This window comes from Phaseolus vulgaris, chromosome 5 (genome assembly GCF_051622355.1).
Source record: "Phaseolus vulgaris cultivar YP4 chromosome 5, ASM5162235v1, whole genome shotgun sequence".
Lineage (NCBI taxonomy): Eukaryota > Viridiplantae > Streptophyta > Magnoliopsida > Fabales > Fabaceae > Phaseolus > Phaseolus vulgaris.
Genome location: NC_143502.1, coordinates 5113116 through 5139561, shown reverse-complemented (window position 1 = coordinate 5139561; position 26446 = coordinate 5113116). Strand labels below are relative to the sequence as shown.

The window sequence follows — 26446 nt, the reverse complement described above, 5'->3', positions numbered from 1 at the left end:
ACTTTTTCTAACACAATCCGTTTGCACTCTCTCATTCTCACACACACTCATAGGGAGATAAACATAAACAAAAAAAAAAGACAGATTCCATACAGATAAAAGGAATAATGGGCCCAATGATTGGCCTTTTTCCTTGCATTTTGGCCTTTCTTATGCAGCACTCCAACACTGATAAAAAGAGCCTTAGGAAGGCACACATATACTGCATAATATATACAACATTGCATGGGGAAGTAAAGTTAATTAGATGTAAGAATTTTTTTAACATGGTTGATACATATACATGATATGATTCAGGCAAAGCACAATATCCCACCCAACAAATCCTCCAACAAGCTTCCTTGATTCTCTCCCAATTAAAACCTTATATATATAAGTTATAGTTTTGATACAGTAATATCAATAATAACATATTATTAGCTTGAGACATTGCCAAGTGGCAAAAGTTAGAAGCGCGTGTCACATTCATCCCTCGTGGTTTAGTTTGCAAAAAGTAATGCCCCTCACAAGAGGTTGTATGGCAGATCCCCACCTCCCCATGTTACAACTTCCCTCAACTTGTCCCTACCTTCCCCACATTTTATAAAACCCCATAACCCTCCCTTCCTTCTCCTAATTCACTTCCTCATCACACCCTTCATTTCCTCTTATTGTGCCATTGTCATTGCCATTGCACCTTTACTAGTTTCTCTTCTTTGTTCTTCAGCACAACCCTTTTTCCAGTTTGAACTCATATCATAACAAGGCACCAAAATGTGCAGCTCTAAGGCCAAAGTGACTGTAGGCATAGAGGGTGTTGTTGCTGCTGCTACTACCACCAGTACTGTCATGCCTTCAGTGGCTAGAATCAATGGAAGGCCAGTCCTTCAACCAACTTGCAACCGTGTTCCAAACCTTGAAAGGAGGAATTCAATCAAGAAAGTGCAACCACCAAAGTCACTTTCTCCACCATCACCACCTCTTTCTAGCAAGACCTCATTGACACCCCCAGTGTCTCCAAAGTCAAAGTCCCCAAGGCTTCCTGCAGTGAAGAGAGGCAATGACAACAATGGACTGAACACCAGTTATGAAAAGATTGCCATCCCAAAAAGCTCCTCTAAAGCTCCAACTTTGGAGAGAAAGAAGTCCAAGAGCTTCAAGGAAGGGTCCTGTGCGCCAGCCTCTACAGAGGCTTCATTCAGCTACGCCTCCTCTTTGATCACTGACTCCCCAGGGAGCATAGCTGCTGTGAGGAGGGAACAGATGGCACTGCAGCAGGCGCAAAGGAAAATGAAGATTGCTCATTATGGAAGATCAAAGTCTGCTAAGTTTGAAAGAGTTGTTCCTCTTGATCCTTCAACCACTACTCTTACATCAAAGCCAACTGAAGAGGAGAAGAGATGCAGCTTTATCACAGCCAATTCTGGTAATTAGTAGTGAATATTTTAATTGCATATTTTTAATATTGTTCTTGATTAGAATTGGATTTTTATAAAAAAGTTTATATCAAATATTAACAAAAGTTACTGGGAAACAACTCTAATCATAGTTGAAAGGCATATTTAAGTTTTTTCTCCATATTTTAATGCAAATTCATACTACTGAATGAATGTGCTTTACCTTAAAAAGCAAATTTTTTTGCTTTATCTCAATGTTTGTTTTGATGAACAGATCCCATCTATATTGCTTATCACGACGAGGAATGGGGAGTTCCAGTTCATGATGACAAGTAAGCCACCACTTCTTTCTTTTTCTGCCTCAAACACATCAGTGTCACACCAAACACAAATATTCAGAAACTGTCAATGATGACTGACAAAATCACTATTCTCCATCCAGGATGTTATTTGAACTTTTAGTCTTAAGCGGTGCTCAAGTTGGATCTGATTGGACCTCAACCTTGAAGAAACGCCAAGATTTCAGGTTGAATTCTGTTAAAAGTCACTCATATTCATAATTTTATGAACTTTTTTGAGGTGGAGGAAACTAATATTTTTAAATTATGTACAGAGCTGCATTTTCAGACTTTGACGCAGAAACTGTGGCCAACTTGACTGATAAGCAAATGATGTCTATTAGTTCTGAATATGGCATTGACATAAGCAGAGTCCGAGGAGTTGTTGATAATGCTAACCAAATTTTAGAGGTAAGCAAACTCAAAAGCTGTACCCTTTTCATCTCTCTTTTTAACTTAGTCTCTCTTCTTTTCATCTCATGTCCCCCAAAATTGTAGTTTGAACTGGCTTAACTGAATATTCTATTATGAAACAACAGAATAGTTAAAGAGTATTAATGGTGAGGTGACTTCTTTAGCTACATCTTAATATTTTCTCTATAATGTACCTAATGACAAGAAATTTCCAATAGATTACAAGTTTTAATACTGGCCCCACCCTAGTTTATTCACACAATGCTTTCCCCATCAATCTTTTCATAAATTACAAAATTTTAGTTGATGTTAGTTAACACTAGCTGATAATTACTGTTTACTGTTCATTTAGCTGGTAATAATATCAATGCTGCATTAATTATATCTAGTTAACTATTTGTTAATATTTGCTTCTTTCAAATTGGGTGTTGCAGATTAAGAAAGACTTTGGATCATTTGACAAGTACATTTGGGGGTTTGTGAATCATAAACCCATCTCCACTCAATACAAGTTTGGCCATAAGATCCCAGTGAAGACCTCAAAATCAGAGAGCATAAGCAAAGACATGGTGAGGAGGGGCTACAGGTTCGTTGGTCCGACAGTGGTTCATTCATTCATGCAGGCAGCTGGCTTAACCAATGACCACTTAATTACATGCCACAGGCACTTGCAGTGCACCCTATTGGCAGCTCGCCCCCATACCATAGAGTCCTCCCAATAGAGCCAATTTCAACTGATGAGAAATAATGAAAAAGAGATTGACCCTGAAGAGCTCAAGACACAAATTAAGAGTTATTGTGTATGCTGAAGATCGTGCATATATAATAATGTGGCTAACAATAGTTTACTTTTCGGTTAATCTTGTGTATAATATTAGATAGGACAACAAGGTTTTCTGATTTGCGAGATGTTGTGAGAACTTTTAATGATAGTTTGGGTGTGCTTTTCTTTGCATAATTAATGGGAAAAAAGTGATTATAAGAAAGAAGAAAAAAGGTTTAGGATGGTGTTATTTAGTAGTGGGAGGAGGCTTAGGGAACAGTCACCATGTGCATGTGCAATTGGGAGGCAAGGGCATGTGTGGTGTCAGTTTGCTTTCTAGACCATGTGACCCATCAGACTTTGCATTATTTAGTTCCCTTTAACAGCCTGTGTGTGATACATGTAAGAGGGGAGTGTAGGACCACCCTCCCTTCCCTTTTTCTTCTCTTGCTTTGTTTATGGGGTTGTTATCTTTACTGTATTCTCTAACTTTTTGGCTTGGTTGATATAAATTATACCCCAATATATTTTGGAGTTGGTGTGGATGTTTTGAGTGGCCTTCAATACATTTCCCATGTGCTTCTGTACTATTTCATCACTAATATACTTTTCAAAACGTTAACCAAATAAGATAAGTATCTTACTATCTCCCCCATGTGCTCACTCACCTTCTATGTTCTTCTCTCCTCTTTTTGTTGCTTTCATTCTCTCCTATTTGGTAGTACTTCAGAGATAGTGAAACTCATTGCTACCACCATCACTGTAGCAGCATTTAACATGGTACACATGCATGTAAGAACTTGGCAAATGCATGAGAGTGTTATTATTAGTAGCGTGTTAATTAAGAGATTGGTCCTAACATCAAGGCTAGTATAATGGACAAAAGAGCATTGAATAAAGAATAAATGGCCAATTAATGTGAGGTAGTTGACAATACCAAAAACTGTAAAACAAGAAGAATCCACTAAAGTATTCAGCAAGTATCCCTTTATTGCAAGGTGTAAGCAACTTCTTGAACCATGCCAACGAACATTGTACCAACTAATTAATTTTCAGTAGTCAATAAGCGTAAATAAATGGATTACTATTATCTCTCTATCTTCATGACAGATACATTAAGAACAAATTAAGAAATATACTATTCATGCATTTCATCAATCCAAATGCAGATAGGTTTTGCCTCATTGTTTTCTAGGCCATGCGCTATGCTAGGATGATATGCAGATTCTGCATAAAATTATAGACCCATGCCCTCAACATTCTCTGTATTTTTCAGAAGTGTTGCTGATCTTCATTGTTCTTTCTGCCCTTTTTCCAACTCCCAGGTGAAGTTATTGTAACAAAAAATCAAGCACTTTCAGCTTTGTATAGAGTTTCAGGCTACTTGGCTCCTGTGACAGTAAAAAAGAGTTCATACTAGATAATAGGCAAATGTTGTTGTGCATCAATAATCCATAAGGAGTATCAATAATTTAGAAAAATAACTCAAAGTAAATCCAATTTCATGAAGAAATTGGCATTAATATGTAAATCATTTTGCTTACAAAAAAATTGTAAATCATTTTTGTAGAAAAAGAATAGAGAGAGAGGAATAGGCACAAAAAAAAAAGTGTAATAGGATAATTGATGTAAATGAAAGAAGAACACTCTAACTATTACCTAATTCTGTTAAATATGTTTTTGTCCATCTTATAATGCCAAATAGATTGTTTTTAGTTCAAAATTTATTTCTCCTAAATATTTATAATAAAAAAATTATTGAAATGGATTTTATTAATATTTTCTTTACGTAATAAACGAATTTAATATGTGAATTATATTACAATATTACAACATTCTTTCAGCATGAAATATTTTAAGACTTTAATTTATATTAAAAATTATTTATAAAAAAAATTGAGAAGAATTTATTTCAATAATTTTCTTAATATAAGTATTGAAAAGATTTAAAATTTGAACTAATAAAAAATTAATTTAATGTAAAAATAAAACACAAAATTTTAGTGATTCTTTCTTTATTGTTAATACAAAAGATTACCTAATTTTACTAAAGATTAGGTTAAGATTTTCAATCTTGTAAACAAACAACTTCAATCTAATCCGTTTTTTAATGAGTAAATGCGTTTGACATTCGTAATTTGTATCAACTTTTTATTTCTTTCCTATAGCTAAAGATTCTATGGTTTAATCATTACACAATTAACTATTTTATGTTTTAATCCTTACTAGTCTATTTTTGTGGGAGGCTTACATTGTTAGTAAACTAACAACAAAAACTAAAAGTTTGCTTATATAAACACCTAATCCAACGATATTTTGGTATAGGGAATAAAAGGAAAAAGCTACCACACTAGATAGAAACAAAAGGGTTAACTAAACCTATTCTACATGTCATTTTCTGTCACGATATATATGACGCACAATTTTACGTTGTTAACTACCTTTAAGAAAAAAATATTGTCAAAAGTCCTTTTCGCTATGAGAAATATATTACACATAAATATAATGTAAAATTTACAGTAATATATAAATATATAAAATCATTTCTTTTTTTCAGAAAAAAATAAAAGAAAATATTAGAACATTTAATGGATATACAAGGAAACTTGAGAGGAGAATAGTCATCCTAACCTACAAAACCATCACTTAATTTATACCTTAAATTATTATTTTAATATATTAAATGTAATAATATATTTAAAAAATTATTTTGATTTATTATATTTATAAACCTATTAAAACATTGTACTTGTCCACCTTTAAATAATCCAATAAACTCAGTATTTTCATTATTAGGCTTATTAAAAATGAATTTAATAGTTTAGTACTCAATAACTCTTTAAGAGGAAGTGGAAAGAAGTTTTAAACTCTAAGTATAGATATGAGTTTGGGCAAACACACATCCTTATAAAACATCAATCTAGGTGGTGGAAAGATTTGCTAAAGGTGTGTAGCGATGAAGGTATGACATGATGGTTTCAAAAAGCAATCGGTGGAAAATTGGAGCTGGAGACAAAGCAAGATTCTGGGAAGACTCATGATTTAATAATAACAATCTAAAATCAATATCCCAGATTATATTTAATGTTGCTAAATCAAAGGTTAAAAGTGGGAGAGGTTGGAGAGTGGGTTGGTTCAGTATGGCATTGGAATTTAAGGTGGAGACGTAATGGCTTCAAATAGGAAAAGGCTTTACAGGGAGAAATGCTAACATCTTTGTATTGTATTAAGTTAAATAGGAATGAGAAGGAAAATTGGTGTGGGAGGGTGAGGATTTCTCAATCAAATTTGCATATGATTGTGTCTTAAATAGTACTTGTGACAACAATTGTGTGAATTTGCCCTTTAAGCAACTTTGGATGGCTAAAGCCTTCCCGAATGTTCTAACTGCAACTTGGAGGACCTTACTGAATAGATTGCCAACAAGAGAGAATTTATCTAGGAGGGGTGTTCTGGTAAACACTTTATCGTGTGCCCTATGTCAAGACTGGGCAGATTCATCCCAACATCTATTCTTGGAATGTAAGTATGCACATATGGTATGGAGCAATTGTTATAGGTCGATTGGAATCCTTTTTGTTCAACACAAAGACCTAAGAAGTCACTTTGAGAGCTTCTTTTTAGACCATGTCAACTCTAAACAAAATCTTGTATGGAAAGGAGTATGGGCGACCATAGTTTGGAGCATATGGGAACAAAGAAATAGAATAGTATTTAAGTAGGGTAAAGTTGGTGTCGAGGAAATCTTTCATTTGGCACAACTCAAAACTTGGTTATGTCTAAAGTATAGGATGAAGTCCTTTATGTCTCCCTCCCAGATTGGATTTTAAACCCAATATTGTGTATTAAAAGTTGTTCTTAAAGGGGAAGAAGTGCGGGGGTGAGCAATAGAGACTAATATGAACTAGAGTAGGGGAGTAAAATCAATCGGTTATACAATTGTTATACCAAAGGGTTGTAGTTCTTGAAACAACTTGTGAATACTTTTTTACATGGTATTGGTAATCGAGAAATAAGGTAAAGGTGGAACAGAGTGATTGTTGGGTATTTACATGATTTTCATTTACGGTGCATTGTCATGAGGCTTTTTTCATGTGTTGGTTGCGTTGTTGGGTTGGATTTAACTATGTGGGGGCAGGGTCAACTATGTTGGCATGCAATGTTCTTTTAGTGTTGAGAAGCCATATTGAAGATCTACCCTTTTAATATTGATGCAATAGTATGCAATAAAGAGGGAGTGAAGGAACATTTTGTAGGAGACAAGGAGTGTTGGAGTGCATGACTCGTAGGTGAGAAGTTAGAAAGAAAAAACATCCTTTAGGCTTCTATGTGGAAGGATGAGGATGTTCTTGAGGAAGGAAGAATGTCCACATGCTGCAAGATCTGTGTTGTTGTCATGTAACTTCTGTGAAGGCTAGTGAGCATCAATATAGTTTGGTGTTGGTATGTGGTAAGTGAACTTTATGTGAAGGTATGTATGTAGAACAAATTGTTGTTAGCAGTTATGCCATAATATCACCCACGGGCAAATCTAGTTTGCTGCACAATTTTGTAAAGGAATTATGCATAATTATGCAGTGTGGCACAGTAGTTTCTATAATGTTGTGCTACCTAGCCTGGTTGTTAATAGGGAAACATAGGAATGGGTGTCATGGAATTTTTTTAGGGACATATTTGGGTTTGTTTCGTTATGTTGTGTAAGGATTATGGCACAGTAGTAGATGCAGAGCTGTTTGAAACATGTACTTCCATAGATTTTGAGTTTCTTAGACCTTCTTGGTTGATCAAGATCATTTCAACCTTCAAAGTGGTTGTGTTTCAAATAATACTTGGAATTTTAATCAAGAATGATTGCGTGTTCAAATAATATTTGGGTTCTTTTATCCGAGAGTAACTAAGATCCAAATAATACTCAATTATATCTTTGCAGCGTGTTAATTTGCTTAATGAAACTTGACCAAGCTAGTAAAAAAAATAAGATTTTGGCAGGTCATGTATGAGTTCAAAGTTACGTTTGACCATACTCTATCGATGCATTATTGTGAAAAATCTATCAAAAAATTTAATACACAATTCAACCCTCGATTATGGAAGGAAACATCAATATCTTTAAATTCAAATTACAAAATGTTTGTTATTTTCTTTAAGAGTTTATGGGTGGTCACAAAGGTAAGTAAAAGGTATACCAGCACACAATCCCCACTCTTGAACGTCTAATTGAAGACACTGCCAAAATACCAACCATCACATGCCCCCAGTTTGAAACTTAAGTGATTAGACTACCAAATAAATTAGTAAAATGTCTACTACCACACAATCCTTCAATCTCAAACCTAAATAAAGAGTCTCTCAAGTATATTAACAAAATATCATGCACCAGACAATCTTTTAATCTTGAATCTCATCTTTTAATCTTGAATGTCATTCAAGAGACTCTCGGATAAGATCAATTAGAAAAATACATATCATCTTCCTCTCACAAGCAAAATGTTTATCACCACAATACTATAATCACTTAAAAAAAGTACTTATAACAACCATTATGAAAGACTCTTGTACATAATCACACATACGTGTATGAAGACTTCCCAACGTATATCGTATCCATAACTCAAAATGTAATGATTACTTTAGGCACATATTTAAAACAATATTCTATTAATATTCTATTAATCAATCAATAGAATCTTATGACTAAGTCATGCACTTAATGTCTTGTCCCAACTTGCATTAGAATTATTATTCTAACGACTTTAATTAAATAAGACTATCCAGTAAACAAATTACCCATATTATTTTCATATAAATTAAGATACAGATAATGTAAGTAACTTGGTCAAAATGAATTTATCTTTATGAACTAACAGAATTAACGTTTTCCATTAAAAAACACAACTTCTATTCAATAAATGATGTTTCCACAATTCATGAATTCCCAATCTTCGTGCTCAAGCAATGGCCAATTTTATAGCAACTACAACACAAGTTTGTATATTAAACCATATAGTGCATCGAAACTCAAAAAGAACATGAGAAGAACTTGTTTAGTTATTTTTCTATTTTTTTCATGTTGCTTTGAATGTGCTGCTGAATGATTTGACGAAGGCAATATTATATCAGTAATATTATAATGATAATTTTTAAAGATAGTGTTCAAAGTTTCTTCAAAAGCATTGTCCATGAATTGCGCTGCGCCGTAGCAAGAATTTAGTAAACGTTTCAACTATGAGCAAATTGCCATAGCTAATAATATTATGTCGTTCCATGTTTAGTTAATTATTTATGATTGGCTCTAAATTATGTTAGATAATTTATTAGAATTAAAAATTAGTTGGATTGTGGAGTATTAGTCTCACCGTGACGAGAATTAAAAATGTCTACTAAAGAGAGTACTATAATAGTATTAAAATTAGTTGGATCGTCCAGCTTTTATTATAGTTCCATTATAAGAAATTATTAAATACAAATTAATTTTAAAAAATAAGAGTAATTATTTATTATATTGATTAAGTTAAATATTATTTTATAAACTAAAAAAATATTGATATTTAAAGTGAATTATATTATTAATAAAAATTTATAAATTAATTTTTAACTCATCCTAGGAGTTTGCAATATGATTTCCTCTATGTTTGTCTTTCTTCCTGAGTTTCTGTAACTAATTAATAAGTAGCACTTTTTTTATACAATCATAAAATCGATTTTAATAATTAATGTTAGATAACAATTTAAAAACTAGTTTACAATTTTTTTATTAATAATAGAAACTATTTTAGATACCAATAAATTTTTAGTTTATAAAATAATATTTAACTTAGTCAGTAACCAATATATAGAAACATGCTATTGTATATGTGTTATACATTGTGTTCTTTGTATATAGAACCTTCTATTTTTAATACAAGTTTCTTTCTTTTTGTTCTTGTTCTTGAATTTTTTTTGTTATTGTTGCTACAAACCCAACAATTGATGTTTTTTTATTGAAAAAAGAAAAAGAAAGTTAAGAAGTTGAAAACATGAATCCTAAGTTTGACATCAAGAAGCTTTCTGGGGAGAATAACTTTGCATTATGAAGAATCAATATGGAGGTTATATTGATATAGCAAGGTTCTATTGATGCTTTACGGGGTGGAGCAAACATGCCAACGTATATGTCTTAGACGGAGAATACTAACATGATTAACAACCAGAAGCGCCATAATTTTGTGTCTTGGTGATAAGACATTGAGGAAAGTTGCTAAGGAGAATATTTTTGTGTCAATGTGGACTTGATTAATTGTATATGACAAAGTCTTTGGCGCATAGACTCTATTTAAAGCAACAATTGTATTCATTCATAATGACTAAGTCAAGATCAATGGTCAAGCAGCTAGTGGATTTCAACAACATTTTGGATGATTTGTAGAATATAAAAGTGAAGTTGGAAGACAAAGACAATGCTTATTAACACCTTGCCGAAGACATTTAAACATTTAAACATTTCAAATGAAGCTTTGCTATCCAAGAAGGAACAAACCATTATATTTGAGGAGGTGTGAACCTCAATTAGAACTAGGGAGCGACAGAAGCTTGAAGAGTCTGAAGTAGAGGATGGTCGGTTGAGTCTAAATGTTTTGAAGTTAACGAGTAAATAAAAGAATGAGTGAAAAAGGAAGAAGCAATCAAAGTATTGTTAGAATTGTAGGCCTTAAACAAGAGGGGGTGAATTATTTATGAAAGAATTTCGCAAATGTTGAAGGTAGAAGGTAGATTGAAAGCCAATGAGAAATCAATGAAGGAGAAATTAGTTCAGCCAAAAACAAATATGTTTTTAATATGATTCTAGAAAATCAACAGGTTGTTTTTGCAAAACAATCGATTGTTTTTATCAGCAGTTATTAAAATCAAAGCAAAACATATTTAAATGAGATAAGGGATAGAAAGATCAACACAAAAAGTTTTATCCTGGTTTACTCTTTACCAAGAGCTACATCTAGTCCTCATAAACCTCTAAGAATTGCACTAAGCAATCAAACACCTTGATTACACAACACACACCAAAGTGGTGATCTTTAACCCTTCAAGAACACACACACCACCTTTGGCAAACAACACCACAGATCACAAAACAGCCTTTGGATCGGCACAACACCAGTTCTTACAAAAATACAATAGTTAAGAGAGAAGAGGAATGATAACACCTGGTTCAATCACAGATTGAGAATGAAAAATACAAAGCAATCATATTCCACTCTTAGAAAGAATCCAAGTTTGAAGCAATCTTGGAAAAACTAATTTGAAAGAGATAATATGAATCACTAACAACCAAGAGCATAAAACAAATTATTTAAACTCCAATCAGTTGTTATAACATTTAATGCAAGAGTCAAATCAGTTTTAAAACAATTAAAACAGATTGAAACAATTTAACTGAATTCTGTTAAGGATTTTCAAAAATCAATCGATTGAAAACACGAAACAATCGGTTGAATTGACTTGACAACAATGTCAACTAATTTCAAGTTTTTTCAAATTCTTTTCAAAAACACTAAGTGTAAAACAACCGGTTGAAACAGCAATTCAACAGGTTGATTTTCTACTTTGTTTAGAAAACATATAGTTTTCAAAAGAACTTGAATCAAGCAACCTTGGATCATAACTATGAGTGGATTAACAAATTCAAACTACACAAAACACACACACACACAAGCAGCAACAAAGTCTTCAAGCAATCCACTTGAATTTGGAGACATCAAAGCCTATGTTCAACAAGTATTACTCCAATGATAGGACAAAAGTTGAGTGTTATAATTGTCATAAGAAGGGTCACTTCAGGTCAAATTATCCCAAGAAGGAGGGAAACAAGAAAGGGAAGAAATCTAATTTCAATAAGAAATTTGTTGATGTTGTGGTCACATCTGATAACTTTGAGTTTGTAGGGATGTCAGTGGCCTCTGAATCTGTTAAAATAGAAAAAAAAACACAAAAAGGGAGGGTTCAATTGTGTTATTGAAAACTTTTGTGCACTTTTCACATATATCATTGATAGGTAATACTCATATGGTAGTTTTATAAATTGGTTAATCGATTTATGGTAATTATATCTGATGTAGTATATCAGACAAAGCTATTTAACTTACCAAACTTACTTATATAAAAAATCTTTTGCCTATATGCAATGTTGCAATGACTCACCTTCTTTATTAGTACAAATAACAATAATTGGTAAAGTAGAAAGATGGAAAAAAGGGAGAATACACATTGTAATCTTTATATTGGTTCGTTTGATCAAACCGATTACATTGAGTTCTCAATCAACTAATTGAGTTCCAATAAATAGACTATTGTTGTAAAGTTCATGTTGAATATTTTTTAGCATATAGCTACTCATGGCTAAACCCTTGAGTATTATTAACACAAGTCAGTTAATTGAGTACTCTTTAGGCTCGTATTCAATCCTAACTTAACTCACTATTCTTTGAGCTCATGGTCACTTTTGCCTAACTCCTTGAGTATTTTTTACACAAGTCACTCTTAATTTAACTAGGTATTTTTTGCCAAACAATCACTCGTGGCTAAGATGAAGAACATGAATACATAGTGATCAACTGATCACATTGAAGCTCACTAGAGAGAATAATCGTCTAAAAATGTATCTATAATTTGATCACTCTCTCTCTCTCAGTTAACTGATTGAAAACCAATAGTTTTCTTCTATGAAGCTTTATATGTTCATAAAAAATAGAGCAGTGTTTTATCACTCCATAACATGTCTTTTTTTTTCTTCTTCTCCTTAAGATGCTTTATATAAGCTCTCAAGAAAATGACAGTTGTGAATTCATTTTTTCCCGTTGAATCAACTTTAGTTCTTTTGTGTGTACTTATTTCGTCCAATAAGTTGGCTTGACTAGAACACATTAAATGCACTTCGTATAACATTAAATGTTCTCTTATTTTTTATAGTTGGATCAAGTTGTCTTTTTTTGGGTTGTGTACCTTGTTTATTTTGTCTATTTGTGAATAATCATATGGAGGCAGATATCTTTTTTACAGTTATCAATGCTCAATAATTGGGAATTGCAAAAAAGTAGTTTTAGCTTGAACTCCAAGAGATCTTAGGATGTTGACTTTAGCTTATGTTTTTAAGGAATTTATTTAGCGTATGAACATTCCCTGCAACTTAGAATAAGCATATAAATATTTGTTGATGTATGAGGTTAGGTTAGTTTATATGCATATCATCATATGTTTTATGTGTGTTTCATCTAATCTTATATGCACCTTATATTTGACATCACTCATGAAGGATCAGAAGAGGTGTAAATAGCAAGGAAGAAGACCTTGATCCAGAAGTACGATATATTCATAATGATGTAAGATGAGTACCAATGATGTACAAAAAGACAATAAAAACATTAGAAAGGAGTGTTGAAATGTGTTTTAAAAATTACTTTGTTATTCCTCTCATGTTTCATAGTTATATGATATATTCAGTATTTAAAAATGAAAGAATTTTAATTTTCGTAACTTGTGTTTTAACAGTTCACCCTTTTTAAGTTAGTTATGGAAATAACAAGCAATATACAAAAGAGATGAAGGAGAGAGTTTGCACAATATTTTTATATTGGTTAATTTGTCGCAACAAACTTCATTTAACTCTTGACCAATAAATTAAATTCCACTAAGCAAAGTACAAATGAGTATTATTTGATCAAGTCACTTTTGGAGAATACTAAGTATTCTTTGGACTCATAACCATTCTTAACTAACCCTAGTCAAGTATTCTATACTCAAGCAAACTCCTTGTTGACCACTAAGTATTCTTTCACAAGCCACTCTTGACTCAAGACAATTATAGTATTTGAGTGATCAATATATCATTGTTTTTGCTCACTAGAGAGGGTAGAGTCTTTCGACCTATACACGGTTTAAGATTTAACTACTAGTTTGCAGGAACGAACATAAATTATGTTCTTACAAAGGTTTTGGGGCATAAGAAAATTTTAGCAGAGTTTTACCACTTGCAAACTACGACTCTTCTTCTTGTTTTTCTCTATGAAGCATATCTTTATATAAGCTTGGAAAAAAATAGTTATTTCATTCCTTTTTCTAGTTGTTTAGTAGCTTTGAACTTTCGTGATTATCTTCTTCTTCTGCTGCTATCGTCTAATGAGCTTTTACGTTCAAAAACATTAAATGCATGAGATGCAACATTAATTTCTCTCTTTTCTTCATGCAATCTCTCTGATAGTCGAAAATACTTATAATCCTCAATATCATAACCTTTTACATCAAACGATGGTTAAAAGTGCACATTGTATAGGACAGATAGTTGGACCATAGTTGAAAATAGCTTGTGTCAGGAGAGTTGGTGAATGTTGTATTGTTATACTCCCAATATATATTTAAACATTATTATTTGGTGCAGATCTCTTTGGGGATAAATGTAGAAGACATTGATTGTACTTATCGTCTGATCTTCAATTTTCAACTATCAGATGTTGTGGATGGTCAACATGGAGCTCTTATTCCTAATAGATAATGCACTTGTAAGAATGAATCTTTGTCTTATCAGATGCAATGTCATGCCTTGTTGGTTTAAACACTTAATAAAAAATGTAGGGTGTTGGACTTTTGCTCTACAACCTATTTATGGTGCTTAAAACAATAAGAGTTGGCATGAGGTATTGATAAGTGTCTAAATTTAGTAATATTTCATATTAAATTTTATACACTTATGAGTATTAATTGCTAAAATAAATATAAAATAATCTCTAATTTATGAATTTATACATTTTTACATATTTTATGATCTTTATTTGAATAAGATCATTTTATTCACAAATTTGGTGTTAATTTCAGGTTTTCAGGGAAGAATGAAGATGATTGGGCAAAAGAAAAATAATATAAGTTAAAAGGAGAAAACTGGAAGACCCTAGAACGCACAAGTGCAAATAAAGCTCAAATCAGCATTAGAGCATCTCGTTCAAGCGAGCCCATTCTCACTTGAGCGAGAATGCTCTAGAAGCATTGGACAAAATCAACGCTTTGCTTGCTCAAGCGAGATAGCGTCATAAACATTGGGCCTTTTTATGTTTTATTTGCCCAAACGAGCCCTTCAGTGCCACACAAAAAGACATTTAACCCTAGCAAATTAGGTTAAATACGAGGTTAGAGGCTCAACCCTAGTGTGGAAGATTGAGAGGAAAACACCATTGAGTAACTTGTAACCCAATTGAGAGAATAGAAGGTGTTAAAAATGTGTGGCTAATTCTACCCTTTAAGATTGAGAATAATTTGTTCAAACTCTTATGCATTGAGGTGATCTTTGAACATAATATTTTGTTTTTGATTGATTATTGGTATTATTGTTTTGTTTTTAATTCTTGATCTAGAATCTTAAATCTAACTGGAAAGTATTTTTATGGTTCTGACCTAAATAATAATACTTAACATATTTGAGTGTTAAGAATAGACTTGAAATGTTAATTACTATCAACGTTTGAGCTGGATTCTAAGTTGTTTTTATTAATATGCGAGGAATCGATTTTTAGGAAGCTTCTTAGTAATTTTATAAGCAAGGAATTGATATAAATGAATTTTATACGAACATCAATATCAATCAAAGGACATAATGTTACCATGTTAATCAAAATACATAAGAGTGGGAATGATGAAACCAAATCCCTATTTTTCCAATTGAAGCAACAACTTTTTGCCTAATTTTCTTGTTAATCATTGCCATGAAAACAAATTCCAACAAAATTTTGTTATTATGTTTTATATTTAGTGAATATTTTACTTGATTATTCAATTGTTCCTTGTGGGTTCGATATTCGTCCTTGGGGACACATTATTACTTCTGAAAACGCAGTGCACTTGCCATAAAAAGTCATCAGGTATTCATCCTTTCAACATATCATAGACGCAGGGTGTTTCCCTTTAACTTGTGTGTCTTCTTTCTAGTTCAGATCTCCACCTGATCTTAGTCCTTTACTTTGTTTCTCTAGGTCTCAATTCTCCTTTCTTCTTAAAACCTTTCTCATTCTTTTTACTTTATATTTGGAGGCTCCCCCTTATATGGGAATTGTCTCATGATGCCTTTCTTCTTTTGATCATGGGTTCTCTTTGCTCTTTCTCCATCTACCTTTTCTTCTTAAGACAATTTTCCTCATATTTCTCTCTCTTTCTAAGCATCATCAATAAAGGGATTGTGTCTTGAGGGTAGAACATCATACAATAAGTGGGTAGTATAACTAAGAAGGTCATTGTTGTGAGCAAAGGATATCAGTATTTTGTTAGCATTATGCATATTTGAGCACTGGAGGGAGAAAAATTTATGTCAATAAAAGGTATAACAGAAAGGATATTGACATATTAGAGAGGTTTCTCTTCCGATTCAAGACCACTTGTATAACACGCACTAAACATGGATTTGTCAAACAAAAACAAGTAATGAGATGTCCTAAGTCAGGGTTCTTTCTCCATGAGAGATGTCAACATGTTGTGTGTTCCTTGGTAGACAATAAGAATATTTGTCTTTGTCTAACAAAACCTTTTTACCCTTGTAGAGATAGAAGGGTACTTATGTCTGAAAGCGATCTACTACAAGCATGTAAGAGGTGGATGGAGTGATGCAACAATGCAATGAGCCAAAAGTAAAATAGTTTCTTTTCATATGATGTTGATTTTTTTGTAAGACTTGTTTTATGAGCCCTTCTTCGTACATTTGATGTCATATCATATGTATGGTGCACACATCTTCATATTCTTCTCATTCGTTAAAATATTCACTCCCTATCCAATTTTAAGGGTTGATAGGAATAACCCTCAAATGGTCTATGGCGTGGTGAACTAAATCAAAAGAGATAAGGCAATAATCTACACTACAAGAAAATCATGAAATAGAAACCAATTTTTAGATATCAAAATAATTAGTTACAATAGGAACTAAAATAGAGACCATTTTAGAAACTAAAAAAAATATTGGTTTCTAAATTAGTTTCTATTATTTTCTATTATTGTTAAATAGTTTCTAAATTGGTATCTAATTAGCAACTAAGGTTTTAACTACCAATTATTTAGTTTCTAAATTTGGTAGCAAAAACTTTGGTTGCTAATTAGATACCAATTTAGAAACTATTTAACAATAATAGAAAATAATAGAAACTAATTTAGAAACCAAATTTCTTTTTAGTTTCTAAAATGGTCTCTAATTTAGTTATTATTGAAACTAATTATTTTGGTTTCTACAAATTGGTTTCTATTTCATGATTTTCTTGTAGTGCTAAGTCAGACATAGAAGGGATCCAAATGGAAGATCTCTAAAAGGAATTGTTTTTTGTTCATACACATCATCACATTCTAGAAACTCAGTTCTATCTGAAGCCAAGTGTAGCATGACAAGATTGGTGTGGTGCAAAATGATGTTTGGACAAGGTGCAAACACTCTGAAGTATGGCTCTCTGTTGATATACGTATCTAGAGAATGGACTTCTAAGTGGTTATCTTCTTCAAAAGATACCTTCATCCCTAGTACTTCAGTACAAGCAAGCTTCATCAATGAACAATGTTAGAGAAGATAGACTATCTCACTCTTTAACATGGTTTAGAGGTTGTTGGTTTTGGACTTTTTAAGCCACGGGTTTTGTAATCTTCATTTGAAACCTCCTTTTTTTTCATTTGAGTTCCATTCATTTCTTGAATTTTGAAAGAAAAGTAGAGAAACACTCTTTTTAAGGACCATTAAAATTCCACTTTCATTTTACACTCCTTTCTTTTAGGAAGATCGAGTCATCGTTAGTTAGCATATTGTTGTTTTTGTCATGTTTCTCAATTAAATGGTGCCTCTTTGATTGTTTAAGCAAGCATATGTACCTATCTTGTAAAAGAAATTTAATTATCAATATAATTTTTTCCAAAGTCAAGTCAGATGAAAGAAAATTTATACTAATCTTGCAGAGTCTCACACAAAATAGTTAGTACTACACAGACGATACATCGTCTGACCAATTAATTATCTTGAATTCCATTAAATTCAAATTAGATTTAATAAAATTAAATCATTCAATAGGCAATGCCTTGGTGAAAATATCAACTCATTGGTGATTTGTCTTAAATTTTAATTCATAAACATTTTTCAGGACATAATCACGAATGAAGTGATATCTCACTTTTATATGCTTAGACTTTGAGTGCTCGATAGGGTTCTTAAATAAATTGATTGCATTAGTGTTATCACAATATATAGGTATACTATTTTAAAAACTAGAGTAACATTTGAGTTGATACTTAACTCACGGGAGTTGAGAGCAGCAACCTACAACTGACATGTATTCTGCTTTAGTGGTGGATAGAACATGGTCCAATGAATAGGAATCCTACACAAGTGCTCTTTCTTTCAACTTCATCTCTATTATAGTGGGCGTCGAAAAATCCTTCTAATATGAAACTATCATTTTTCTTGAAATACAAACACAAATTAATGGACCCCATAAGGTACCAAAAGATCCTTTTAACAACTCTCAAGTGAGACTCTTTTGGATCTAATTGAAACATTGCACAAAAATAGATGTTATGTATAATATCAGGTATGCTAGAAATAAGATAAAGTAGGGAACCAATTATACCTCAGTAGATCGTCTAATATACTTTCTTACAATTTTCATTCTTTATAAGAGCTTCAAAAGTATGTGTTGCAGTTTTCATGGGCTTTATGCCTGACATATTGAACTATTTCAACATTTTCTTGATGTATTTGTTTATGAATTATGATGTCTTTCTCTTCTAGTCTGATTTGAAGTCCGTGAAAGAAGTTGAGCTCACCCATCTCACTCATCTCATATTCTCCCTTCATTAACTCAAAAAACTCCTTGCACAAGGATTTATTAGTAGCTCCAAATATGATGTCATCTCCATAAACTTGAACAATGATAAAATGTTTCTTGTGCTCTTTTTAGAATAAGGTTATGTCTACCTTGCCCCTTCCAATTTTTTTTTCTAAAAGAAAGTTGTTCAACTTGTCATACCAAGCTCTTAAAGCTTGTTTAAGACCACAAAGATCTTTTTAAGTTTACAAACATGGCTAGGCTTATAAATATCTTCAAAATTTGGGAGGTTGTTTTGATAAACACTTCCTCTTTTATCAATCCATTTAGAAATACACTTTTAATGTTATTTTGATAAAGTTTTATATTTTTGAAAGCGGCAAAGGGTAACAAGATTCTTATTACCTCTAAATGTGCAAAAAAGGAAAAGGTTTCAACATAATCAATACCTTCCTGCTAATTGTAGCCTTGTGCTACCAATCTAGCCTTATTTCTTACCACATTACCATTTTTATCCCACTTATTTATGAAAATCCATGTTGTAGCTATTACACTATGGTCAAACAAAGTGGATACTTGATGAGAACCTAGGAGAGAGTGACCAAGCCCAGCCCTCCAGGTGGATGATTAAGAGTATGACTCAAGACACAGGGCTAGGTCAATATCCAGTATTCAATGCCCCAACACCTAGCCTTCCACAGAGGATCAAGAGGAGAAAAGCACATGCGTTGGGAGCTGAGCATCAACTAGTGTCTTTGTTTTTAATTTTAGTAGAATAGGGTGCCTTTAGCATAATAGGGAGTGTAGTTATCATTTTAGCTTGTTTTTTACCTAGTTTCTTGAAGAAGTGACCTAAGGTGTGGTTTTGTCTTAGTCAAACTCTAAAGGCAGCCCCCTTCACACATTTACCATCCTACCCTTACTTCTTGTTTTCCAAGGCCCATCTCCTATAAATAGGGTGTCTTCCTCCTTGTATTTTCATGTTGAAATTGAATAGAAAAGTTACTCTGCACAATTTGTGTGAGATGTTTGTGAGGCTTGTTTCCTCTTAGCATTAGGTCTCATCTCGAGTGATTTGAGAGTTCTCAAGAGGCGGTCATCAACACTTATCTTAGAGGAAAACCACACTCCAAGTGGCGTGATCCATTCTCAATCCATCACATAAGCATTTTCATTCCTTCATCTCTTCCATTTTTCCATTACTCCATTTATCTTTGTGTTCTTATTTTCCTCCATTGTCAATTCGGTTTTCATCATGCTTTTATGTTTCCTTCCATGTTCATTTAATTTCCGCCCTTCATCATCAATCACCATATACTTGTATTTTTCCTTTGCCCTCTAGAAGTGAACCTTCACATTTACTTAACCACTTGGTTAAGTTCATGTCCAATGAGGATCTTCTTTGGGTTCTCACCATATAATTGATAAAAATCCCAATCCTAAGTAAAGTATCATATCTAATATAAACTCACATCAATACTAGAGACCATACATCATTTCTTGTGAATTGGTTTAGTCTTCTTCCATTTTCAAAATCCAATCTTTATCTTTTAAAGCTTCATCTATATTTTTTGGCTCTATATGAGATAATATAACCATGGCCGCTCCATTTTTCAAAGAGGATTTGGTTCTTACGTCATCATTCTTTTCCCCCATGATCTAATCTTGTAGGTGAAAAGAGACTTATCTTCATTCCTCTTGAATCGTCTGATTTGGTTTATTGGGTTCATATTGTCATGCCTCTTATGGTTCAACTTCATCTGATGCTTTGTCTTCATCTGAATCTTTCATGGCATTAACAAATAAATCTTTGAGTATCCTAATTTCTTTGGGTTTATATATCTACATATCTGTAAGATCATTTTCAAAATCTGATAATTTCCTATTGTCAAATCTAGCATTTATGGTTTCTTCTACAATCAAAGTGTGCAAGTTGTACATTTTGTATGCCTTTGATTTTTCATAGTAATAATGTACCTTTATCAACCTTGGAATCAAATTTTTCAATTTGATCCTTAGTGTTAAGGATATAACATGTATAACCAAAAGCGTGAAAATAATTGACGTCGGTCTCCAATTTCTCCAAAGTTCATAAGGATTCATTACCAAAATAAGTCTTATGTATTTGTATTTTGTTTTGTACACAACAAGCAATGTTAACAACTTTTGCCCATAAGTGCTTTGGTAGAGACTTTTCACATAGCATGGTTTTTAGGTATCTCTTTGGAGAATGTTGTTCTTACTTTTTACAATCTTGTTTTATTGACGTGTTTTCGGTGAAGAGAATTGTTGTGTATACCATTTAATTCAAAAAAACATTTGAAATTCTTCATTTTCAAAGTATTAGTATTATATTTCTTGAAATTAATTTTTTATCTATAATAATTTATTAGGAGTGGTGTTAATCCATTATTTCAAAAAATCATGTCTTATGAAATTAAACTTTATTTCATGATAATCATACTGGATTATTTTTTACATGTTTGAAATTTTTATCTTTGGCACATGTTTGTTTTGAATGAGTATTGCTATAATTTCTTTTTTTATAATGCTCCAAGGTGTAAATTTATGCTTTTTTTATTTGAAGATAAATTTAAACTAATTTTGAACTCTTAGTCTTAGTCTTAGTCTTGCTTAGTATTGAAAAAGTATGCACACTATTAATATAATAATATGTTCAACTATATATTTGTAATATATTATTATTAACGTTATTAATATTTTTATTATTATTATTAGTACTAGTAAAAAACATGCACGATTTTTATTAGATTAAAATATATATTATTTTATTATTTTTATAAATAATTAATTGAAAAGTAATACATTTTAAAATATATAATTTTAGTACAAAATAATATTAAAAATTATATATTGTTTTTTTAAAGTTATTTAATTTTTAAAATAAAAAAAGTTATTTAATTATTTATTTTATTAAATAAATAAATTATTTTTATTTATTAAAAGGTAAAATTGTCCAACACCAAATAATATATTCTTTATAAGATTATTATTAGTAATAATAATATTGATATTAATGTTAATGGTAGTAGTAATAATAACATTAATAATAATAATAATATTATAATCTAATAATAATCATGATAATAATAGTCGTAATAATTATAAAAAAAAAGTTGTAGTATAGTTAAATATCTATTCGTAAGAGTTAACTTGGTTTAATTAATAAGTTAAACTTACTCTGATTGAGCAGCCTGTTGAACCACAAGTCTTTTCAAATCTTTTTTTCGGTAGTAAATGAGGCTTTAAAACAAATAAAAATTAGTTTCCCGAGCCATGACACTATCCATTAGGACTTATCCGTATTGTGCAAGTCTCCCAGGATATAACAGAAGCTTCTCGAGAACTAGCAAGTTACTCTTAAAAAGTAATACCCAATAAAACCCAAAAATATAATAATAGTAAATGATGAGAGAGGAAGAGAAAAGTGAAAATGTAATAGGAAGAAGAAAGTGATATGCGGAAGAGGCAATGGAGATGTGTGTATGAAAAGGATAGAACCTCTCTTTATATAGAGAAAGGAATCAAAACTTTTTTCCATCTTAATAAATAATTTCAATTTGTTGTTGCACCTTCAATTTATTTTGTTGTTGCACCTTCAGAACTGCATTTGACATTTTCTTCTATCAACGTTCTCCAAAAGCTTCCTCAAGACCAGGCACCATGGGTTCACAAACCGCTTTTCTATTTCTTTGCAATGTCTACTTTCTGTTTTACAACAATTTCTACAATAAAGTCATTGTTGTTACTCTCCCAATGGCCAGGAAATATAACATCCAGATAGGGTCTAATGTTGGGTGCACAAAGGTATAATATTCTGGAGATTTAAGAAAAGGGTGCAAGGTTAATATTTGCAGTGATGTGAAGTAGAACAATCCTTCTGCTGTCCATGATGCTAGTTTGGAGGGTCTGATTAAGCATAATTAATTATGCTTTCAGTTCATTTGGATGGAGCATACCATTTGCATCTGGTGCAAAGGCTAGTTAGTTTGTGCAACATCCTGTGGCAATGAGCTGCTGGTAGTGTTACTGGTTTTTGGTAATGGTTGTTTCCAAGGTAGTGGTAGTGGTTTTTGGGAAGCTCTTCATAGCTATAGTCTTTTGCAATTTAAAATACACCTGGTGAAGTAATAGAAGTGGTGTAAGGAGGTAACTTTTGTATATAAAATTGAATTGGTATGTATAAGGACTAGTGCTCTTGATGTTATAGGAGGTAAAACTGAATTGGGAAATGTTAGTTTGGTGTGGATGATGGTTTGGGATGGTATGCAGGAGACAAACCAACATCGTATGATATGATGACTTGGTGAGGTTGTTGGTTTGATGTGGAAGCTGGTGTTGGATGTTGGATGCTGGTTTGTAGGCTAAAGGTGCTCTAAGGCCAAAAACTTCGTTTTACAAGCAATGCTTAAGTCAATGCAGGGGAATTTAACAACTCTTCTGAAGCCCAATCAGATAAAATGGGTGCTGAATTTTTTTCAGGTCTGGCATGAGAGGTTTGGTTTTTAGCTAATGTGTTTCTTATAGGAGGTTGTCCTTTATACAACTATACCAGAAGCATCCAAAGTAGATGCAAGTGCAGCCTAACTTTTTTGTATGTCGAGTTTTAGCAAGAAGAAGATGATCATGTTAGCAGTTATGGCAACAGCTTTTGAAGTCTAAATTGTGTAAGTATACAGGTGATTACTGGTCAAAGGAACAATTAGAAAAGGGAGATGCAGATTCGCTACTTTAGCCTGTAGTCTAGGGTACTTTGGTGCCACTTTTTTTAAGGTTTGTTGCATAATTATGCAACAATAGATCTTGATTAAAATTTGTGGAGGGGTTGGTTTTACTATATAAGGCTTGGAACAGTATCAAATTTAAATAAAATTTATTTTTTATTGATAAAAAATGTAACATCCAAACGTTGAACAATACTTTTTCTTCATTTTATGTTTTGTTTCTATTAGTGAGAGCATACGAATGAATCTATTTATTTTTATAGTAATAATTTTGAAAATTATATACTTTTTTTAGTTAATATTGTAAAAGTATGTACACTAACAATATATGTAAATTTAACTGTATATTTGTAATTTAGACTTGGATATTGGAATCTAGAGGAAAATGAAAATATAAGAAAAAAAGTAAACGCTTTTTTTTATGAGATTTTCTCCATGTCATATATATGAAGCAATTGCAATGCTTATTAGTCTTTTATGTGATTTAAAATGTGGAAAAATACTTTGAATATGAGATAAACCATTTTAGGAGAAAAATATATTTACATTAGATAAGTTAAATGTGCTGGTAAAGAAATGAGTTAAAGGTTTCTAACGATGTTAATTATTATTTTCAATAATTAATAATAATACCAATATCATTTATAAAAATTGTGAAACAAAAGGTTTAAAAACCAAGAAGTAGAATTATCAGTTATTTTGGACTTTTAAATTTTAATTGAATACATATTTCAATGAATTGGCCAACAGGAAAAAAAAAAGGCGATTACATATTTTTAATTAATTATAGCCAACAGAAAAAAAAAGGTGTTTACATGTTATCTCTGTTTCATTGATCCCAACAGTTTCTGAATTTGTGTGTATGAAGTTGCATTCTAAAAATTAACTGTTATACAATAAGTCCTATATTAATTATTAACAAATTATTTTGAATGTGTAGAAGTAGTTGATTCATAGGAGCTGATAAATAAAAACATTTCAAAATTTAACACAAAATTCAATTCAGACTATATAGTAGACATAAGTAGAACCATCACATATTTTACCCTAACTACTTGAGTAACACATAACCTTTCTCTAACCGAAATGAAATCTAGATTAAGAAAACAGTGTAACTAAGCCCATTAATAGCTGCTGCAATTGGTAGGAGCAAAAGAAACTTTTTTCTCCCCAAGGTCATACTCCACTTCAAAATTCACCTGTGCCCAATTTCCAAATATAGAAATTCCAGTGGAGGGTACCACTGTCATGCAAATCAAGTTGTTGTCTAAGGCAATGAACATGTTGCTAGGGTTTAGCACAACATCACCCCCTGTGAAATGGAATACAAATTCAGGGAAATTCATGTTAGAAGGGTTTCTAACACAGAACTCAAATGGAGTTGGAGCATCTTCTGCAGCCTCCACATTAAATGCTTCCTTAACAGAACTTATGAAACTGGCATAAATTCTTTGTTCAAGATGTGTCAGTATTGGCACTGAATCAATGATTATGTTGCCACCAGTTTGACCAGTCAACACCTTTTTTTGACCAATTGATATACCCTCCAGGTTCAGGAGATAATAAGAGGGTAAAGAAGGGTTGATCATGAAGGGAGTGGACACAACCCCATTTCTTGGTGCTTCTTCACTTGAATGGTTCCCCAGTTTCAATTTCCCAGTGGAGGTTGAACTAAAAGGAACCATGCAATAGGAGAATTTGTGGCCAATTTGGTCACCAAGTTGTGAGGGAAGTGAAAATGGGCCCGGGCCTAGGCCCACAATGCCATCGGCCTTGCTGCTTATCTCAAAGGTGAAATTGCTGTAAAAGGCACATCCAAAAATGGATTGGGGAAATTTTGCACCTTGGCCCATGCCCATTGGCTCAAAAGTAAAGGTGTCAGAGCCCAATTTCCCAATGGTGATTGAACTCTCACCATACTGTTGAAGGTAAATGCATTGCCTAGAATTTCCACAATCACGTTGGTTTTGAGGAATTAGTGTGCATGGCTGTGAATCACATGCAACATCCACGTACGTGGAAGATTGGGTTGGATCATACAAAGGAGCATCTTGGGGGTAACATGTTTTACAAGGGGAACATTGCAGCCAAGAGAGATCATTACCAGTGTCAAAAATTGCAAACCTTTCAACTTCTGGGGTGCCTAAGGAGAATCTCATGAGGTATTCACCATGGTCAGGAACAGGAGTTATCACACTTTCAGCCGATGATGGTGATGGTGAAGGTGAAGGTGAAGGTGAAGGTGAAGGTGATGGTGATGATGATGGTAAAGGTGGTGATGATTCATTTTGACCTATGAAGAGTAGTTTGGATCGAGCAATGGATCGCATGGCAGCACTTTTCACTTGCTCGGTTTGGGTCATTTCAGAGCTGTAGAAAGGGGACATGGGAGAGTGGCGTGGGATGAGATCAATGCTAAACCCCATTAGGGTTTTACTACCATCAACCAACAACACACTACAGAATGAGAAGATCAACAATGTGAGCACAAAATGATGCATGTTTGGGAAATTGAAAGAGGAAAAGGATTGTAAATGGGTGATGGAGAAGAGTAGCTTCAAGTGCTTCTATTAATACTGTTTTTTAGTTGTAGTTAGAGAGTTTTTTAGTTTTTTCCTTGAGTGAAGAGATAGTTTTACAGTGAAATGAAAGAAAATTTTGATTGGTGTAATACTGTTAGTTACATTTTACGGTGAGTTTTTAATTGTATTCACTACTGTATCTTGTTCTTGTCTCCTTGTGTGGACGGCACCGTGCGGTAAGATTCTTCGATTTCGGTTTAGTATGAGATTTTTGTTTAAATCACCTCTAGGTAGGAGAATATACTTATATGGGACACTTACAAGTGTATTATACTTGTTGTCATAGAAGTGTTGAATTTAAAAACTTTTGAAAAATTTTAATTCGGTTCTAACACAATTTTTTTTAAAAAAATATACATTAATTTTTTAAAAATTTAAGTTTATTATATAAATTTTTATTATGATTATAAAAGTAAAAAACA

The 26446-nt window shown here is 32.4% G+C and overlaps 2 protein-coding genes across 2 annotated transcripts; one reads left to right on the top strand and one right to left on the bottom strand.

The window, feature by feature from the left end:
- Window positions 1-483: 483 nt before the first annotated feature.
- On the top strand, window positions 484-3436 carry LOC137834958 (DNA glycosylase superfamily protein). Its single transcript, XM_068643228.2, has 5 exons — window positions 484-1405; window positions 1651-1708; window positions 1819-1902; window positions 1990-2125; window positions 2563-3436. The coding sequence occupies exons 1-5, from the start codon at window positions 754-756 to the stop codon at window positions 2848-2850; spliced, it is 1218 nt and encodes a 405-aa protein (XP_068499329.1). The 5' UTR covers window positions 484-753; the 3' UTR covers window positions 2851-3436.
- Window positions 3437-24403: 20967 nt separating this feature from the next.
- On the bottom strand, window positions 24404-26013 carry LOC137834957 (aspartic proteinase CDR1). Its single transcript, XM_068643227.2, has one exon. It carries the CDS (start codon window positions 25941-25943, stop codon window positions 24567-24569), a length of 1377 nt encoding a protein of 458 aa, XP_068499328.2. The 5' UTR covers window positions 25944-26013; the 3' UTR covers window positions 24404-24566.
- Between the last annotated feature and the right edge of the window lie 433 nt (window positions 26014-26446).